The sequence below is a fragment of the Cyanistes caeruleus genome, chromosome 20 (genome assembly GCF_971803275.1).
Source record: "Cyanistes caeruleus chromosome 20, bCyaCae1.hap1.1, whole genome shotgun sequence".
In the NCBI taxonomy this organism is placed as follows: Eukaryota; Metazoa; Chordata; class Aves; order Passeriformes; family Paridae; genus Cyanistes; species Cyanistes caeruleus.
The window spans coordinates 4144405-4163890 of NC_141720.1; the positions used below are offsets into that span (position 1 = coordinate 4144405).

Below are 19486 nucleotides of genomic sequence, written 5' to 3' on the forward strand. Positions count from 1 at the left end.
GAGAAAAAGAAAAACAAAAAAGGAAAAATCCTAACCTGCAACAGTTTTGCTTGGTGAAAGATCAGAATTCCACCCACTCGACATAATTCGAGTTAATCTTGAACATACACGTGGGTCACACACACATGTTCAATTGTGAAGGTGTTAATTAAATATATAACACATAGTCTTGTGTCCTTTGAACTATTCCCAAAAGTATCAAATCACTGACTGACACAGTAAGAATTCAAAAGAGATTTTTGAATCTAACAGCATTAAGTCATTCTTCCAAATGACAGAACTTGAACAAAATACAAGACACCACATTGAAACAGAAATATTTGCTAAGCAAAAGCCTTGGAAGGCAGATTCATTAACAGGACCCAGGTAACTTCATTCATAGCAAGAAAAACCACAATCACACAACTGAGCCCAGTCAAACACCAATAAAACCTTTATCCCATCCCGTAATTCATAGTGCAATTCTTTGGGGAAAAAATGCTTATCACTTTTAACCTTTCTTGTAGAAGCTGTAACTTAGTTGATGGTTTCATTAGAGAAAGGAGTCTCCCTCTAAATTTTTTTAAGAGACTAAACATAATACATTCATTCAAATAAGACTCATGTCCCCTGCCAGGTGCTTTCAGCAAATGGAAACCTAATATGTAACAGAGCTACTAATAAAATATTTATGTAGGCTTTTCCAGAACACTACAGTGCTATTTGTAAAAATTATTAGCAATACAATTTCCAAAATATTTGGCTTGTGAAACCCAAGATTATTTTCTGTAACTGCACTCAAAACCTGCATCTGCAAACAATTCTTCAGTTTAATAATCCCTGCCCAGCAAGCTGCCTCGTCATTATTCACAAAAGTGAAAATCACCTGAGCAATTGAAAATCCTACATAAACTTAGTGGCTCATTCCCACACCCTGAAGTAACCTGTCAGTAAATCATCCCCAGCAGTCCCTGCTCATTCAGAAAAAAATCCAACTGACAAAAACACTCTTAAGTTGTACCAGCTGAACTTCTAATTAGTCTCCATACATTCAATATATTTCTGAGTCACATGGAAAAAATAATTTTGAAAGAATTCAGCATTTCACAACTCTTGCTACATGCATTTCAGTGGCAACAGAGATAAACCAAAGTGCTTAAGGGTAATATTTTCAAAAGGCAAATGAAACAGACTATGCAATCATAAACCACGGAGTGAAACAAATGTCATCTCTGATGTTCAGCTTCTTGGATGAAAGAGCAGACAGACAATTTAAAAGTTATTGGTTAATGAAAGGAAACGTGTAAAATGTGAGAAAGTTCACACTGCAAAAAGATTTTAATGGCAACCTTCTGAACTTTGCATTTGAAAACTCAGTCTTAATTCCTTTATGCATTTTGATTTCTGCATTTAAACAAAAGTAATGAAAACCAAGACAATGATATACATACTGCACAGAATATTCCACAGCATTAACAAATCCCAACTCAGATTAGCTTCTTTCCAAGTCTGCATGGAGCCAGTTTTGTTCAAAAGGGAACTGTCAGCAGTGGCTGTGGTTTCACAGCACAAGTTTTCAACTATAAAGACTGTTTTAGATTTACAGCAAAACTCAAAGTGGGTTTGGAGAGACAAGAAAGAAACCCACAAATATTATTATTCAGCTCCCTTACTTGATACCCATTGCCCTTTCTGTTCATGAACATCTCATTACCCATAACAAGGTCCACCTTAGAGATGCTTTTCACTTTGCCCGTGTAATCATGTTTTCTATAATAGAATGGTTACCCCTATATTGCAACAAAGTGGGACACCATAAATAATTCAAAAATCTGCACCTCCAGCATTATCCAGCTCAGCACCTTCTCCAGGTATAAACATTAAAGGACCTTTCTTACATGGATCCACCTTTTAGCCCACTTAAGGGAATTACATCCATCCTGTTCCTTCTGAGCTACAAGGCCAGAGCACGTTCTTTTCATTACATCCTTCTTGTAGCCTGTAGAATTACAGAGTTATAGAAGTAAGTTTAATGGTGTTTAATGTATATTCTTCTTCCTTCATGTTAATGTGTCTTTTGAGCTTCATTACACTGCTGGCATCCATAAAAGTTCTCATCCCATGGGAAGTTTTGCAGCTCAGTTTAACATGGGGGTCTGAGCATACCAGGATGCTCAGAAACAGCAGACCTGTGGGGAGGCCCCTGGACAAACAGCAACAGATTTTTCCTCCCTTCTGCAACTTTTTTCCTGTGCCCAGGAACTCTGCAGATAGCAAACCACTAGAAAAATGTATATTCTGGACTGAGGTCTTTGGCACACATCACAGGAAGAGATTTTAAGCACATCCCAATGCCAAGGCAGTCTGTCTACCCCAGTGACACACCGAAACAAGAGAGAAAGGGAAAGATATACAGACTGCAAACAACATCCTTCACCAAAGGCTTTCCAAAACAAGCTTTGAACACTGAGCAAATGGCAGAGCTTTCTCCTCAGGGGGGATATAAGGCCACAAAAAACTGAAAGAGTTTGTAAGAAACACTCATTTCACACACAGCATTGCCACAAAAGGTAACAGCAGCAGTGCACTGAAACTGCAGACACCTGGCACAGACCAAAGGCAGCAGCCACAGCCTTTATCTGCAGCAATCATCTCAGAGATTTTAGATCATTTTCCCACCTACAGCTTCTTCACAAACAAATACCTTAAGTTTATCACTCTAGTCCTTAACAGGGAAGCTGTCCTGCAACACACCCAAACCTCAGGAACCTCGGGAACCTCATTTATATTTATATTTATATTTATATTTATATTTATATTTATATTTATATTTATATTTATATTTATATTTATATTTATATTTTACTATTTATATTTTGGATTTTATTTTTACCATCATTTTAATTTTTATTTACTGCATATTATATGATATTATATTTCTGTTGTTTATATTTTTAATTTTATTTTTACTGCTATTTTTATTTTTACTGCTATTTTTATTTTAAATTTTACTGTTATTTCTATTGATATTTATTTCTATTTTTCCTGTTATTGTTATTTTCCCTGTTCTCCTGGGCTAAGCCGGCTCTCCCTGAAGCTCCCGAAGCTCCCGAGGTTCCCCCAAGGCTTCCCTGAAGCTCCCGAGGTTCTCCCAAAGCTCCCCCGAGGTTCCCGAGGTGCTCCCGAGGTTCCCCTGAGGTTCTCCTGAAGCTCCGGAGGTTCCCCCCAAGGCTCCCCTGAAGCTCCCCTGAAGCTCCCAGGGCTCTCTCGAGGTTCCAGAGGTTCCCCCGAGGTTTTCCTGGGGCTCTCCTGAGGCTCCCCTGAAGCTCCCGAGGTTCCCAAGGTTCCGGAGGTTCTAGAGGTTCTCGAGGTTCCGGCGGTTCTCGAGGTTCCGGAGGTTCTCGAGGTTCCGGCGGTTCTCGAGGTTCCGGCGGTTCTCGAGGTTCTCGAGGTTCCGGCGGTTCTCGAGGTTCCGGCGGTTCTCGAGGTTCCGGCGGTTCTCGAGGTTCCAGAGGTTCTCGAGGTTCCAGAGGTTCTCGAGGTTCCAGAGGTTCTCCCAAGGTTCTCCTGAGGTTCCCCTGGGGTTCCTAGGGTTCTCCCGAGGTTCAATTCGAAAAGCCAATACAGTTACCATATTTTTAAAATCTAATGTTTTCTTTTATATTCTAGTAAGTGCCAAAATACTTCTATCTACAAAATTGTCACAATGATAGTGGACTTCTACAACACAAGCATTCCAAGCACACTCATACTGTAAAGTTAAAAGGCATCACAGTGCAGTCAATGAATTAAAAAGCCAAATCCCACACTAACCTAAATGAAAATAAACTTGATGCTTCCCTGAAAGAAATCAACAGCAGATGTGCAAACCAAGTTCTGATGTTTCTGGTGAGCTGCAGGAACTTTTGAGCAGAGGGTGCCAATTTTATTTCACAACTTCAGCACAAGAGTTGGCTGCTCTGAACAGCAAATTCCTCCCTCAGTTTTTGAAAGCAACACTTAAGAAGTAGAGGTTTAAAGCATGGACATGAACATTCATCTGGTCACACTTCCAAAAGGTTTGTGTGCGACACAGACTCAGAGTCAACACTTCATCCAGCACGCTGGAAATATCTTGGCCATAAATCTGTCACCGAATCTTACATTAAAAGTTCTGCTTACATTTTCATAGTCCTTCATGGTCCGAGCTCGAGTTGGTGAGACTGTGTCTTCTGCCACATCTGGTACCACTAGACATTTAAGAAGACAGAACAAGTTCAGACAGCAGAATCTCTCTAAGTAGGGCTTCAATTTGGCAAAGGTCTACACCAATCTAAACATAACAAAACCTTTTAGGAAGTGAGAGAGGCACTGCTTGGCCCCCTGTTTACATTACATGTTAGCATCTACATTCCTTTCTGATCACAGCAAGCTGCCTATCACTTAAATTCCCAAATTCCATCACCCATTTAAATTACAATGTGAACTGGAATTAGGCTATGTGAGGTGTGCTGTCAAGAACAAATCCTCAGAGCAAGAACTGGATGATGCACAGCGTGCAAGTTCCCTAACTCTGAGCAGAATACGAACAGGCAGCACAGCCTCACTGGATATTCCAAGTATTTTAAGTACACGCTGCACAAAACCGCTGATCACCTTATATAAGGCTGAGAGCCCTAATGACCACAGGGCAGTGACGGCAGCAGCTGCTGGCGCTCTGTGCTCTTAAAAACACTTAAATTACCTAAAAAAAGCGCATCGCTTAAAAGCTTTTTATTTTTTTTTTTGCCTTTTTGCCGCAAGTTGGAGGATTTTTCCGCAGGTTTGGGGAGCAGCGGGAAGCACCGAGCCGGGGCAGGGATGTGCGGGCTCCGGCCGCGATCCAGCCTCACCTTGTCCGCCGGGCGGGCCGGCCTGGGGGTCCCCGCGGGAGGTGTCCGGCAGCTGGAGGCCGCTGGTGCTGGGGGAGAAGGAGGAGGAGAGCGCTGAGAGCACAACAGCCGGGGGCTCGTCCCCGGGCCCGGCCCCGCCACACGCGCCCGCGCTGCCTGAGCGCCGCCCGCCCCGCAGCTCCCCGTACCTGCCCTCCAACGCCAGCGGCAGCGTCGGGTCCTCCCCCGGCAGCGAATCCATGGATCGCCCGCGCGGCTCCCGCGGCTCCCGGCGCCTTTGTGCGCGGATTTGGCGGCTTCCCTGGAATTCAAACGCCCGCAATCGCTTCCGCCATCTTTGCGTCGGGCGCGCTGAAGCCGCTGAAGCCGCCGCGGGGCGCGCGGGGGGCGGGCACAGTGAGAAGCGAATGGGAGCCGCCCTGTTTGATGAGGGCAGCGGGTCCGGGCGGGCGGGCGGGCAGCCGCCATGTTTGATGAGGGCAGAGTGGGGCGGTGCCAGCCGGGCGAGGAGGACAGAGCGGCCGGGCGCCATCTCGAGTGAGGGAAGGAACCCGGCCCAGGGCACGGGGCGCCTGAGGGGGCAGCGGGGACAGAGCCCTCGCCGCCGCTCCCCGGGCCCTGCTCCCGTTTGGGACAGGCTTTTGCAGGGATGCACCAGGCCCCCAGCTCCTGCCGAGCCTGGCAGAGCCGCTGGAGCTGATGTTTACCATGTTCCCCGCAGCGCAAAGCCGTCTCTGGGCTTGGCAGGAGAAATAAACGCGCCTTAGTTCCACATTCTGGTCACAGTTCATCCTAAGGGCCGGGGGTGAAGGCAGCTGCTGTCATCCGCGCAGGCGGATTTTGAATGAATTTGGGAGGGGTTTTTTGTAAAGCAAAGTTGTAAGCGTGTCGGCTCTCCTTTTTATGGAAGAAAATGCAGTTGCATTGGACATTTCAGAACACCGACAGCAGGAGAAGCTGAGCTGGATTAGATGCTGCTGCTATGGCCCCTCAACACGGGCCATGGCCGGGGGAATAGTGCCGGTCACAGCTGGAGCTCCAGACCCTTCCTTGCTGGGCATCCTTGCCTTCCTTTAATTCATTTAGAACCTGTGTGCAGGATTGAAATACCTCCTTGCAATATTTACATCATCACGGAGTCATTGAATTATTTAAGTTGGAAAAGACTTCTCAGATATGGAATCCAACCTTTGACCAATCCCCGCCTCATCACCCAGCCCGGTGCACTGAGGGCCGTGTCCAGTGGACACCTCCAAGGGCAGTGGCTCTATCACCTCCCTGGGCAGCCCCCTCCTAATGTCAAATCTCCCATTTTGTGAAGAAATTTCTCCTGACGTCCAGCCTGAACCTCCCTGGTACAGCTTGAGGCAATTCCCTGTTGTTCTTCTTCTTGTTCCCTGGGAGCAGAGCCCAATACCCCCTGGCTGCCCCTCCTGTCCAGAGCTGTGCAGAGCCAGGAGGTCTCCCCAAGCCTCTTTTTCTCCAGGCTGAGCCCCTTTCCCAGCTCCATTCCTTTCCCTGGACACACTCCAGCTCCTCAAAGTCCTCCTGGTCATGAGGGGCCCAGAACGGGACACAGGACTTGAGGTGCCTCACCCATGCTCAGCACAGGGGACAGTCACTGCCCGAGTCCTGTGGCCACACTCTTGTTGGTACAAGCCAGGAGCCATTGGCCTTCTCAGGCACATGTTCAGCCACTGTCAACTCCCAGGTCATTTTCCACTGGGCTGCCTTGCAGCCATGCTGCCCCCAGAGTGCATTGGGCATCAAGTGGTGCCTCATGCTGGGACTTGTTCTCACCATTCTCTGTAACACAAAGAAGCTCCATCCCAGCAGGACACTCACCTGGCTCACCCACGGGAGTGACCCTGTGCATTAGATTTGGTTTCCTCCTTTGGATTTGGTTTCCTCTTGGGTACCAACTCAGGTCAGGTTTCACTCCCTTTCCTCTAGGCTGTCCCAAGGGGACTCTTACCTGGCCAGGAATTAGGCCACAGATAAGGGCTGACCAACCACAGGTCATGAATTCAGTGAGATTATTCCCAGTTCTGTGAGTTTATTGTTCCCTGTTGGCCTGGTGCCCTGTGAACTCCATTTCCTCCATGCACCTGCACCAGCTCACTGTTTGGATTGACACTCCCCTGTCAAATGCCCCAGACTGCTGGGAGCAGTCACTCCAGCTCTCGATGTCCACAGTCATGGTGGGCTTCCCATCCCTGCTTAATTCTTTCAGCTTTATGGCTACAAGTGCATGATGGAGCTGCAGCAGTCCCAAACTGCCAGGAAGTGCCAGGCACTGCTTAGCACAGCTGAGCTCTTAAGCCCATCTCCTGTCCAACTGGACATGCCTCATGCTTGGCATTTGGGGTCTGATGACCCCGAGGGATATTCAGTCCCTTCAGCTCCCCCGTGAAAGACCTCAAGAGACACTGGTCACCTTATGTGACTGAAATCCTTTTGCAGTGGCCTCTGCCAAGCTGAAATTAAGTTCACAAAATCAGGTCTGCCATATGGCACCAGAATCTGATCAGCCAGGCTGAAATGTGAGTTTTCCTCATTTACAGAACAGATCTTCATAAAATGAGTAAGTCTACTCACTTGAAAGGATAATACTAATTTGCTCTTTTTTAAGGTTTCAGCAAGGTGTTACATATTTGATGTAGGTCTTTAAATGAGCATCCATCAGCCACAAGTGCAGAGTAAATCACTCTGCACACACAGCACACCTGTCTGCAGATGTGTCCAACACACTCTAGTCAAAAGGAAATCAGCAGGTCCCTCCTTGTGAAGTTTATTACTTAAGAGGCTGTCTGATGGATAAAGATATGGATATATAGGGATACATCCCTGTCTATCTTCCCTGGCTTGGAGCAATCTGGTCTAGTGGAAGATGTTCCTGCCCATGATTGGTGAAACAAGATGATTTTTAGGTCCTTTCCAACCCAAACCATTCTGTGGTCCTATGATTCTGTGTATACACACAGCCAGGATGGAAAATTTCCCTAGGAAATTTTACTGCACCGCCCAGTGTTTTACAACCTGCAGTAGCACCAAGAAGCTGCAAGGGGCAGAAAGGACTGGGAAATGTGTTGTTTAGAAGCATTTAACAACTTGCCTTGGGATAATCTGCTTAATGTTGTTTAACCTTAAGTTCATTAGTAGCACATTTGGGGAGATTACACTAAACCCTCATGCCAGGAAGCCGTGTTGGAACTTTCCTTCCTCTCAAGGCAGCCTGAAATCTTCCCACCTCCAGCAGCTACACAGCTCTGGCTCAGTCAAACATCTGAATGAACACTTAATGCCACGTGCTCGCTCAGTGTACGAAGCCTTACCTCTCCAAGTTCTTTGCTTAATAAGGGCTGAAGAATCAGACACAGCTTTCACCAAAAAAAGAGCCTTTAGCAGTTGTGTTTGCAAAACAAAAACCAATTCCCTAGCTCTGCCAAGTGAGAAGGAAATTCAAGTTTTCCACAGGCCCCTCTGCAAACACTCCCAGAACTGATGGCACAGATGTGGATTTCAGAGTATCTATAACAAAAATGGCCTTTGAAAAAAGCCTGTGGTCATGAAGAAAAATCTGATACAATATCCTCATCCCGTTTCCAGCTTTGCTGTGAGGGTTTCCTTGTTAGTGATGCACATCTCTGACAAAATGTGTCCATGTGAATGATACAGAAAAGAGTGGGAAAACTGTCATTGCCAGAGGAGCTCCCAAACCCAGCTGAGGGCTGGGATGGTTCATAGCAGACACAAGAGATCAGAGGGCTCATTTTTCAGGTGGATTTTCCAACACAGAATGTCAACTGTGCATATGAATATCTGTGATAGAAAACATTTTTGTGTCTTGGTTCTCATCTCACACACGGGCATAATGAAGGAATAATTCTCTTGGAATAAATGTTATTACTGGAATGAGATTGGATTCAACCTTTTCTGTCACTGCAAAGACTCTTGCTGAAATTCAATGAACAAAAACACAAATGCAAAAATCCAAGTGGCATAGATACAAATTATATACATTTATTTTTATTCATTTTAAATAACATTCTTCTGTATAAATTCTGACATATATTCAAATCATACACTTTTTTTTTTCTTTTTAGAAATGCATTTGTAAGCATAGCATATGCTTGGGAGACGCCGTATTTGGATGTAGAGTGAGACTGATGGGTTTCAGATGGGAGCAAGTACAACTTTTAAGGCCCACATTTTTCTTATTTTAATCCATTCCTCTGACACATAAAGAGCAGAGTCCTGTGGGAGCTCACTCTAAAACTTCACTTTAAAAACTATTTTTACATCCTTTATTTAAAGGAGACTGTGCAAACTTTCTGCACATTTACATTGCCTGTTAACATTGAAGAGGATGATGCTGCACAGCAGTGGTTAACTGGCCAACGATACCTGAAGGATGCTGGATATACCCCCTCCTCTCTCCTAAATGCTTGCTAAGTTTGCTCAGCCCGGTCCAAGGGAATTATCATTCCAGTGGCTGACATCTCCTGACAGCTCCCCAGGGCTAGTGCTCCTCGTAGCTATTTCCAGCTACATTGGTCCACGAGATTCGGGATCATCTCTCCTCATTAGCCCCACCACTTTTCTGCATGTCGGTGCTCACTAAACGCTCCCCCAGGCTGAGAGCCCTGCAGGCTGCCCCAGCCCTGCCCCAGCCCAGCTCTGTGCCCTTCATCTGCTCATTCTGTTCCTGCCTTTACTGCCAGCTGAGCCCTCACAGTGCCAAGGATCATGCCTGGAGCTGCTTTCCCACATGCACCAGCCCCCCTGCCCTGTCACACCTCCTCTCTGCTCTGCAGCTGCTGTCCCACGAGTGCCCTGTGACAGCCCCACGGCAGCAGCTGGGCAGCATTCCCAGGCAGGAGGTGCTACAGGTGCATCAGGAACACCACGTGCTCCTGGACTGCCACCCCAGCCCCACAAGTCACCAACATGTCCTATCCTGGCCTGGCTGGCTGCTCAGCTGGGCCTCAAAACAGCCCTGAGAGTCCACTTCTGATTTACCTGCCCTTACCCCAACCTCAGCACAAGTGTTTGAGCTCTGCTACCCCTCCACATCCTATCCAACCCAAGGTGACTGGAGACAGAATGAGCTCAGCTTCTTCCTCCCTCCTGTGGTGCCAGGGAAACTGATAAGAGCACGGATGATCTGATCTCACATAACCAAAGTCAAACATGAAGCTGTTTATTCTTTCCCTGCTGAGGCATCGATCTCCTTTTATTACTGGTGCTCCTGTGTGCCAAGGCCTGGTTGGCAGGAGGTGGCTGCTGTGTCCCTGCTGAGTCATTCTGCCATTTGACAAGCACAGTGCCAGTGCCACATCCTCACTGTGCTCCCTGTTCAGGAACATCCTGTGCCATCCAAATCTGGGCAGCCAGGTCCCCCCTGCCCAACCAAGCTTCCCATCACGTTTTCCAGGCTGTCTCCATCCCTTTATCCAGCTGTGCAATCCACAGACAGCAGCTGTCCCACCCTGCAGGGCACCCTGACTCCTCCTCTTCCCAAACACCAAGCCTTTGGATTTCTTTGGGGGTCAGAAGCAGCCCAGGTGCCAACACCTCCTGTGCTGTGGCAGGCAGGGACTAGGATGGCTCAGCACCCGAGCCCACGCTCTGCTTGAGCAGATGGTCCCCATTTCTCCAGCGAGACAAAATCCAAGCCTGTTCCTGTTACAAAGCAGCCCACAGTCACAGCAAAATTTAAGGAAGAGGTGTTTTGTGGCAGAGATGAAAAAATCTGCTAAAGTATTTTAGAAACATTAAAGTGAACAACCTGTCCTTCGATTTGCTTGCTAGCATCAGTCCCAGAAGCCAACACTTCCTAAATTACCCTTCCCCACCCCATGAAGTGACCAAGTGCAAGTGGATCGCTAGATCAGCACCTCTAAACAATTACAACTTCCAGGAAATTTTCCGTTTTGTCACCATTCTGCTCTTTGAAAGTTTGATGAGTAACTCAAAGATTAGCAATATCCAGATTTTCTCTTCCAGTCCTCCCCCGATTTATAACTAAAAGTAACATTGCTCTGACTGACATGAGCCAGATTTATTACCTGAATTATGGGGCCTCACCCAGGCCCACCACAGGCAACGGGAGTTTTTCCATCAGCTTTTTTCCATCAGCTTGGGCCTATATGCAATTCCAATTCTGCCCTCACCATTTCCCCTTGGTCATCCTCAACGATTTTCATTCTGACTTGCCATGACTCATCTTTAAATCAGGTAGCAAGTTTTTGAGGCAGAAATGGCATCTTTGAGCATGTGTTTGAATCACCTACTTCTCCCCCCTCCCAAGTTTCCAAAGATACAAGAAACCTCCTCACAGCATCAAAAAACACATAAATAACCAACATGTTCTCTCTACCATTTCTCATCTGAAGAAATATTCACTTTTTCCTGGCTCAGAGAATGCTTCCACCAGCTCCTGGATCACCATTTCCCCACCACACACAGCAACACAGCTGCACCTCTGAGGCTGGGCAAGAGTGAGGGGAAATATTTGTTTCTTGCCCTGTTTCCATGCAGTAGTTTGATTTCCAGGGTGGGACAGGTGGCACGGGGAGCACAGCCCCTGCCCAGGAGCTCCGTGGTGTGACCTCCCTGTGAGCGCTGCCTGTTAGTTGTTCTCTTTGCTAACAGCCCATCAGCCTCCCACCAAAATCAGGGGAATCTGTAAAACCTGCTCCCTGTAGTGCTTTTTGGACAGCTGATTCCCCACCACCACCTTGTGCTACTTTAAATTCTGAAAGCATCTGTGCACTTTTACCTTCTGAGCCTCGAAGTGCAGATCAGGTCCCGTGAGCTCTTCATCCCAAAGCTGTTTCCACCCAAATCCAGGAGACCTTTGTTCTTGTCCCTCAGGAGGCCAGGGGGCTGAGCTCAGCCCTCCAGCTCAGCAGAGATGGCAGTGGGATCCCTCCACACCTCGAGCACCCACCTGGGAGAACCTCAGCCATTGAGCCCAGGCTCTCAGCATGTTTGTGACAGTGTATTTGCATTTTGTCTAGAGACTTAAAAGCAAGGAATCCATTGGTGCATCCAGTTTCTGGACACCTACTCAGCCCTAGTCATGGCAACACTGGTATTCACTCTGTATTTGAAGGAATGGCAAAATTTGACAGATACAAGTAGGGAGCACTCACATTTTCTCTAAAAAAGAAGTTATTCAATGACAGTGGAAGAAAAGCTTTAAGCAGTTGATGTTTGCCAGAGGCCCAGCTCCAACAATATTGCCATCTCATTTACAGTATTTTAAACAATCCTCATGTTTTTTTCTTTTTTAAACAACATCACTAACCGCTGTACAATTAAAACCTAGAGGATAAAACATGACCTGGGGAGTGGGGGAGGTTGGGGAGGGGCTGGTGGTTTTGTGGTTGGGGATTTTTTTGGTTGGTCAGTTGGTTGCTTGTTTTTTTTACAAATAATTACAAATACAATTCCAAGAAGATATATTACATTTTATATACAGAACACACCATTTCTATCAGGGTAGGGTATTAAGCCTGGCTTTTATTTTTACATGGCAACCCTGAGATGTCTTGTCGTCTTCCCTTGCACAGAAACTATACAAGTTCATTAACTCCTTCTAGAAAAAAATGGATTGCTATGTCTTAATAGCATCATCACCCTGTATAAATACTCAGAAAGGGAAAAGCTTAGTCTCTTCCCTAACTCAAATGTTCTTAAGATTTTTTTCCCATTTCCTTGCTTAGTGGGAACAGATAATGGTGATTTTTTTAAGTGTACAACTCACTCCTCCTACTTGCCTTTCGGTAGTACAGTGAACAATTACTTCCCTTTTTTTTTTTGTTCTCCTTTTCAAACAAGTTCCTATCAGGAACAAAGATGATGCCTTTCCAAAGATCTGTTTCCTGAAATTCCACTGTTAATTCATGAGCTACTTCTCAAACTAAAGGATGAAGACACAAGTGTTGGGTTGGCTGGAAACCAAGTAGCTTCTGACTCCTCATTGGGTTCTGCTCTCTCCACCCCACCACCTCTTCATAAATAAATGTTTAAATTCAGCATAATCCAGTTTAGAACAACAGTGAATTCTATGGATCTTTATGGAGAACAGGACACTGAATGCATTTCACCACATTACCCGCAATTCAGATGTACTACACTGTCCTCTGTCCACCTGCAAGCCACAGCACACCTGGCACCAGAGAGTATCTGAGCAGCAAATTCCTCTGCGTGGGGCCTTGGCACAGATCCTGACACCCCTTCCACAAGCCCTGTAACTTTTTGAGAAGCAAACTTTGGAATAGCTAGATGACTTCTAAGCTTTATAATTATGCATGGGAGTCGTCAGCGTGAGCTGTCCATTCGGGGCCACCTCATTCCCATCATCTTCCAGCAGCCCCGACACGTCAGCGTTGGGAATGCTGTCATGGTAGCTGCTGAAACTGATGTTGTCCTCCTTGAGTTCAATGGTCCAAAAGGGAGCATTAAGTTTTCTGTTCTGATACTCACGGTACATGTAGACAGCACCTACAAAGCCCATTAGTAGAACCACAACAATGATGATCACTGTCAAAATAATGATGTTAAACTGAGTCCACGAAACGTCTGCGAAAGCAGAGGTGCTGTTGTCAGAGGAGCTTATAGGAAATATTGTCTGTAGAGTTGTTGGTGACAAAGTACTGTTTAGCACTGCTGTGGAAAAGGATGTGGCCTTGGTGGTATTTGGAGCAGAAGTTGTAAACTCCGTTGGTTCTGGGCTAAGAGTGGTTTCTACAAAATAAATTAAAAAAAAAATCAATAAAAAAATCTGCTGAGCTGAAAATCAAACACAAACATAAGAGATCTGACATTTCTATCACTGGTATTATGACAAGGCTACACTGCTAAACAGGTATTTTTTCAAAGCTATTTAGAATATATCTGTCCAGGGTTGTGTTTGGGTTTTTTAAATATAATTCTGTGTGCTAAGTGCCCATGGATTCCAGGACTCCTTGGAAAGCCCAGTGCTGAGAGACAGGTGCAGTAATCAGGATTCAGGGTTCAACACAGGAGCTCATGATGACAGCGAGTCCCAGTCCAGCTCCTGTTCAGACCAGGAAAATGGGGCTTTACCAAGCTCAGCAAGTTTAGACTCTGAACCAACGTGTCCCTTGGTGTCTGTGTGGGCTGCACATTCAGACACAGCAACTCCAGGAGCTTAAACCCTTCACAACCACTGCACCAGATGTAGGATTTTGTTCACACTATTATTTTTTCTGCCCTACTTGTACAAACAAGAAGATGAAAACTGAAAAAATGAACCACAAGTGCTCAGCATTTTGTAGCGGGTTCAGTGTTTGCACCACTTTAGGTAAAAGGGCAAAATAACCTCAGTTCTGCTTTCAAAGGAAGTTGTACACAAACCATACAGAAACCCCCAGCCTACACAGCCAGAAGCAGAAGGTCACCAAATTACAACAAAAGAAGACTGTGGATGTTCTTCAGAAGCTTTTGAACACAGCAGAGGCCAGTTGGGATCCTGGTTTGGTTTCAGCTGCTGGCATAGGTGCACACAGGAAGGATCAGAACATGGGAACTACCAGACTATGCTCTGTCTTTTCCTTGGCACTAAATAGTCAAGAACCTGCTTGCTTCCAGCAGCCATGGGATAACTCCCTCCTCAGTTCAGGAGTCAGGTTAACCCTGAGTTCTCAGAAGCGGGATGTGAATTCATTACACCTGCATCAAACCTGCTGAGCTACAGGCCCCAGAGAGCACCATAAATCTGCAGTATTAAGCTCGCAAATGTAGCTAACAAAGCATTTCCTCACATGAATAACCTGATCTATTTTAGATTCTCAAGTCCAGGCAACAGGAACACTCCACAAGATGAAGCCTCAATCAGCCAGAATGTTCTCTGCACCTACTGCTCCACAGGACTCTCTGCATCCTCTTTCCCACTCTCTTCCTGCCAACAGAAAAGCAACTTCATTTTAAATCCATCTACAGCTGCAGCAATTACAGCTGATGGTGCCATGCTGTATGGATCCAGCTTCCAGCTTTCCTGAACATCTACTAATTATGATTGAGGAGGAGAATCACTTCCGAAGGACTAATTTTGCACTAAGTCACATCTCCAATGGCAACAGAAGCTGGAAATATTCAGCACATGTCCTGCCACGGGCCCTCAGGGGAACTCCCACAAGTTAACTTTGGGCTGTCATGTTCCCAGTTCAGGCAACTGAGAAAAAAATTCTTCTGGAAGGGGCATCGCACACCTAACTGAGGTTCCTGCCCAGTTCACTCCCTGCAGCAGCTCCTCTGCTCTCTACAGCTCCTGCCTTAGGCTGATAAGGACACTCAGGATGAGTGCTGAATGCCAGAAAGCATTTCTCTATGGCATGACAGGCAGAATTTTGCAATAGGAAGCAATGTGACAAGAGCAAGAGGTTCCTGGAAAACCTTTGGCTTTGGGAAAAGGGCATGAGGAATTCGGTCATCCTTTCCAAATTCCTTCACCAACACTCAATCCCTGGCAAACCCTGCCAGTAGCTATAAGTAGGGAAAAAACAGAACTGAGACAATGGCTGATTCACCAGCAAGGAAACAGCACTTTTCTGGGCTTTATTTGTGAGTCAGCATCAGCTCAGGGCTGGCACAGAGGCCTCGGGTGAAGACATTTCCTGGCGCTCCCAGAACGTCACGGTGAAGTGCCGGGCTCTGGCCCCGGCGCCGCTTCCGGGCCGTGACACGGCGCTGCCTGTTCCGCTCCCGGGGCCGTGCCAGCTCTCCAGATGTCCCAGAGCAGCTCCTTGAGAGCAGCAGCTGCTCACTCAATGGGCTGCTTTGGCAGCTTTGCCGGGAGCCTCAGATCCAGCTGCTTGATTGAAGCGCCGGCTCTGCGGAGCTGCTGCTGCCTCCTGCAGTGGAGGAGCTCTGGCAGGAGGCCACGCACCCGTTCCTGGGGGAGGCTGCGGTGCTTGGCTGGGTGGCACAGAGCCCCTCTGCACCAGCAGCAAGCCCCTGCCGTGCCTCCCCACGGCAGCAGGAGCACTGCCTGCTCCAGGGCTGGAAACACTCGCTTTGGTCCTTTAAATATCCTCTCTACCTGCCTTGGAAGCACCAGAATCCTGGTCAGGCTTGAGACTCTGGATGGCCCCTGTGGATACATGAGCTTTGCCCTGGCTGTATGGAACCTGCTGTCTCATTTCACCTGTGAAACCACTGAAACACAGCCTGGGTGATGATTTCACTCCAGAAGCCAGTCAAATGGACTGGTGATTATGAAAATCTTAACCAAAACAAGTTAATGCTCAGTAACATCAGCATGTCAGTTTTTAGGCAATTTTTCTTTTAAGGAACTGGAAAGAAGCTGGACATCTTTTTAACTGCTTAATAAAAAAGGGAAAACATAAGTGTCAGGGAGAGAGGAAAGCTCAAGGAGCATGACCCAGCCCCCTTGAAAGCAGGCAGGCCTTCCCCACATCAGAAACTACCACAACACCATTTAAATAAAACTGAATGGTGAAAACTGCAAGTACCCAAGCAAAACCATACATATGGATTTTAATGGAGCAAGGTCATGTGGATCCTTGCACAAAGCCAGAGCTGTGTAGGGGGAGGTAATGGATGAGCTGGTGTAAAAGTGCCATTGCCAGCCCTGTTACAGTTAATGAGCATCCAACTTTGTTGTACTGATCCTCTCCCTGAGCAGGGAAGGACTCTGTGATTACACACCCAGAGAGCAGCACAGAAGGGAAGACCACATTAGCTCCTGAGGGAAGATCTGAATTGAATCTCTGTCCATGACGGGCACAAACTGGTGCCCAAATACTTCCCTGAACTCTGGGTTCTTTCACCTAATACACACACTGGTGATGTTGCCATGCATGGTGTTGGACATCCACCATGAAGACCATCATCCAGATAACCACTGAAGGAGCAACTTCAGAACCATTTTCTCTCATTCTACATTAAATACACTACAAACAGATTGGGGTTTTTCCAGCTTGCCAGGGTCTGGACTCAGGGTGGTTACAGAGCTAACTCTAAACCACCCTTCAAGGCCAGTAGGCACCAACAATTGGGAACTGCAATCGTCCACCCAGGGAGGTGCTGCAGTCACCATCCCTGGATGTGTTTACAAGAAGGCTGGACGTGGCACTCAGTGCCATGGTTTATTTGATGAGGAAGTGTTAGGTCATAGGTTGGACCAGATGATCTCAAAGGTCTTGTCCAACCTATTCTGTGATTCTGTTAGAAAGATCTGATTTTCTTCTCTGCACCAGCGGCCAGATGAATCTAAACTAATGCGAACAGCTAACAGCATTCCCTCTCCAACCTTTGGGCAGCTGCACAGTGAGCCTTACCACTGACTTGAGCAGCGTTTTTTACCTTTCCTGGTGCAGTTGGTGCCCTCGGAGTCCCTGCTGTAGCCCTCCTGACACAGCTCACAGTGGAAGCCCGTGGTGTGGTACAGACAGCCGATGCACTCCCCGCTGTCCGGCCGGCACACGCTGGGGGACAGCGCCGGGTCCACGTTGCCGTTGCACCTGCACCTCACGCAGATGCTGTCCGAGTTGTAGTAGCCCTTGTCACACTGGTTGCAGTTGAGGCCAGTGTACCCTGGTCTGCACTTGTCACACCTCGGGACACTCTCGCCAGGCTCTGGAGAACACAGAAAGCAAAGCAGGGATGTGTCACAGCCCCTTGCAGTGCTGTGGGATTGTTCTGTGGGGTTTGTTCTATGGGATCTGACCACAAGGCACCCTGACAAAAATCAGCAGCCACCAAGTACTGACCAATCTCAAATTTTGAGCTGAAAACACAACTTTTGAGCTGCAGCACTTTCTCTGTTAGCAGGGAAAAAAACAGCTTTGGGGAGTTCTGATGCCTCGTACCAACCTCACAGAGCAAACTCGGCACGTTGCTAAGGAAATAGATCATTATTCCTGAACATTTCCATCTCAAACAGGCAATTTAAGAGAACAGCTGGAACTATATCGGGGATACTTGCAATCCAAAAGAACTTTTGGACCTATACAAGGCCAGAAGCAGCTTGCTTGCAAAATTCATTAGGGAAATATCAAAAAACAGTCCAACATATGGCTATTAAAGCTCTGAGTCCTCTCAGTTACACTGGGGAATCTCTGCATGGAGTCCCGTGGAGATGTTCAGAAGCAGACTCAGAAGTGTGGAGGGCTGCACGCTGAGCACCCCCTGCCCCCCTCCTGGCTGCCACAAGCTCAGCAGCTTCTCTGCAGAACTGTGCAGGTTCTTCAGAGCAGACTGCAGCAACACACTGGGAGCTGGAACTAGACTTTAAGATCCCTTCCAAGCCAAACCATTCCGTGATTCTGATCCCTCCCCTGCACAGCTGCTCTCACAAGAGGCAACACAAGCACCAGGGACCCATCACAGCAGGTGCTGCTCCCAGGAGCTCCAGAAGCTATAAAACACCTTGCTGGGCTGACACACTCTGAGAGGTAATTTAACTGACGACAGCAACCTTCATTATGAGGAACTAGACCAAAACAAAAGCCTCACGTATGTGGCAGGTGCCCGTGGATGCCACGATGGAGCAGGGGCAGTGCTGGCAGCCGTGGGCAGGGTAAGTGCTGCGATAGAAACCCTCCTTGCAGAGCTCACAGTGCCTCCCCTCGGTGTTCTCCTGGCAGTCCAGGCAGGTGCCTGCAGAACAGAGAACAAGCAAACATTCAGCAGCAGGAACTGGAGCAGAACATTTGGAGCAAGAATCCACGTGGAACGCACTCAATTATCAGAGCTCACAGGTGGTTTTGGATGCCCTCTGGCCAAAACATGATCCTGGCCTCTTATGACCTTCTGACGCTCATCCCCTCGCTCCACACGTACACAATGTGAAAAAGGAGGAGGCCCCAGCAGAGAGACCCCACAGCAAAGGTCACTGCAGGTAAACACGAGTTATCAGTGTTCAAATTCTCCTCAAGGAAAGCAGTTTCAGTTTGCACTTGTACCAGTGAGATGGAACACTGCTGCTTCAACTCTCATGAGGGGTCCCTCAGGTTTATGCCTTTGGTTTTTTGTGTGCAGCCTCTTCCTGTACACCAGAGCTGGAGGTCAGGGGTGAGGACATGCCCCTGTCCTGCTTGGGGGGCAGGCAGCTCCATCCTACCAGTGTGGCTCCAGCTCCTCCACCCCAGGACAAGGCAGCAGCAGTCACTGACCTTCCCAGAGAAACAGAGGAGAAGTGGGGGCTCACATGAGCCACCTGCCCTTCCTGGGGAAGCCCCTGAATCACAAACTCGACGTGCCGTGTCTTCACAGGCACCGTGTCCTAATGGCCTCCAAATTGCATTTTGATACTACTGTGACCAAGAAGAAAAATCTCCTTAGTTACAAAAGCACAGCCTCTATATAAAGCCCATCCATCACCAGGAACATGCTGTAATTCAGCTGGCTCTAGGTGAGGTGGCAGGGAGCTGAGGGAAGATTTGATTAAATCCCATGTACCAGACTCTGTAAAGGCAACAGCCTTTTCTATAAACCAGGGTGGCCCAGAGCAGTGTGAGAGCACAGACAGATCCACTGAGCCGGCTGGGGCACGGGAAAGTCTCATATCAACGTCAACCACAGGAAAAAATCCCAATTGAGGTTTCTGCTGACTGTCGTAAAGACCACAGCAGATTTTC

General features: G+C 47.3%; 2 protein-coding genes across 2 annotated transcripts in view; both read right to left on the reverse strand.

Annotated features, from left to right (window-relative positions):
• The window catches only part of CDK5RAP2 (CDK5 regulatory subunit associated protein 2), a 73371-nt gene extending 64519 nt beyond the window's left edge, over positions 1-8852 (reverse strand). The window contains exons 1-3 of the mRNA XM_086858733.1: positions 5039-8852; positions 4851-4918; positions 4141-4208 (exon numbers count right to left, since the gene is read on the reverse strand). Of these exons, the coding sequence (XP_086714859.1) occupies positions 4141-4208; positions 4851-4918; positions 5039-5382 (480 nt within the window). The 5' untranslated portion in view covers positions 5383-8852. The remainder of the gene's footprint in view (positions 1-4140; positions 4209-4850; positions 4919-5038) is intronic.
• MEGF9 (multiple EGF like domains 9) overlaps positions 8849-19486 on the reverse strand; it is a 48054-nt gene continuing 37416 nt past the window's right edge. Inside the window, exons 4-6 of the mRNA XM_086858734.1 lie at positions 18363-18506; positions 17211-17483; positions 8849-13607 (exon numbers count right to left, since the gene is read on the reverse strand). Coding sequence (XP_086714860.1) covers positions 13153-13607; positions 17211-17483; positions 18363-18506 — 872 coding nt within the window. The 3' untranslated portion in view covers positions 8849-13152. The remainder of the gene's footprint in view (positions 13608-17210; positions 17484-18362; positions 18507-19486) is intronic.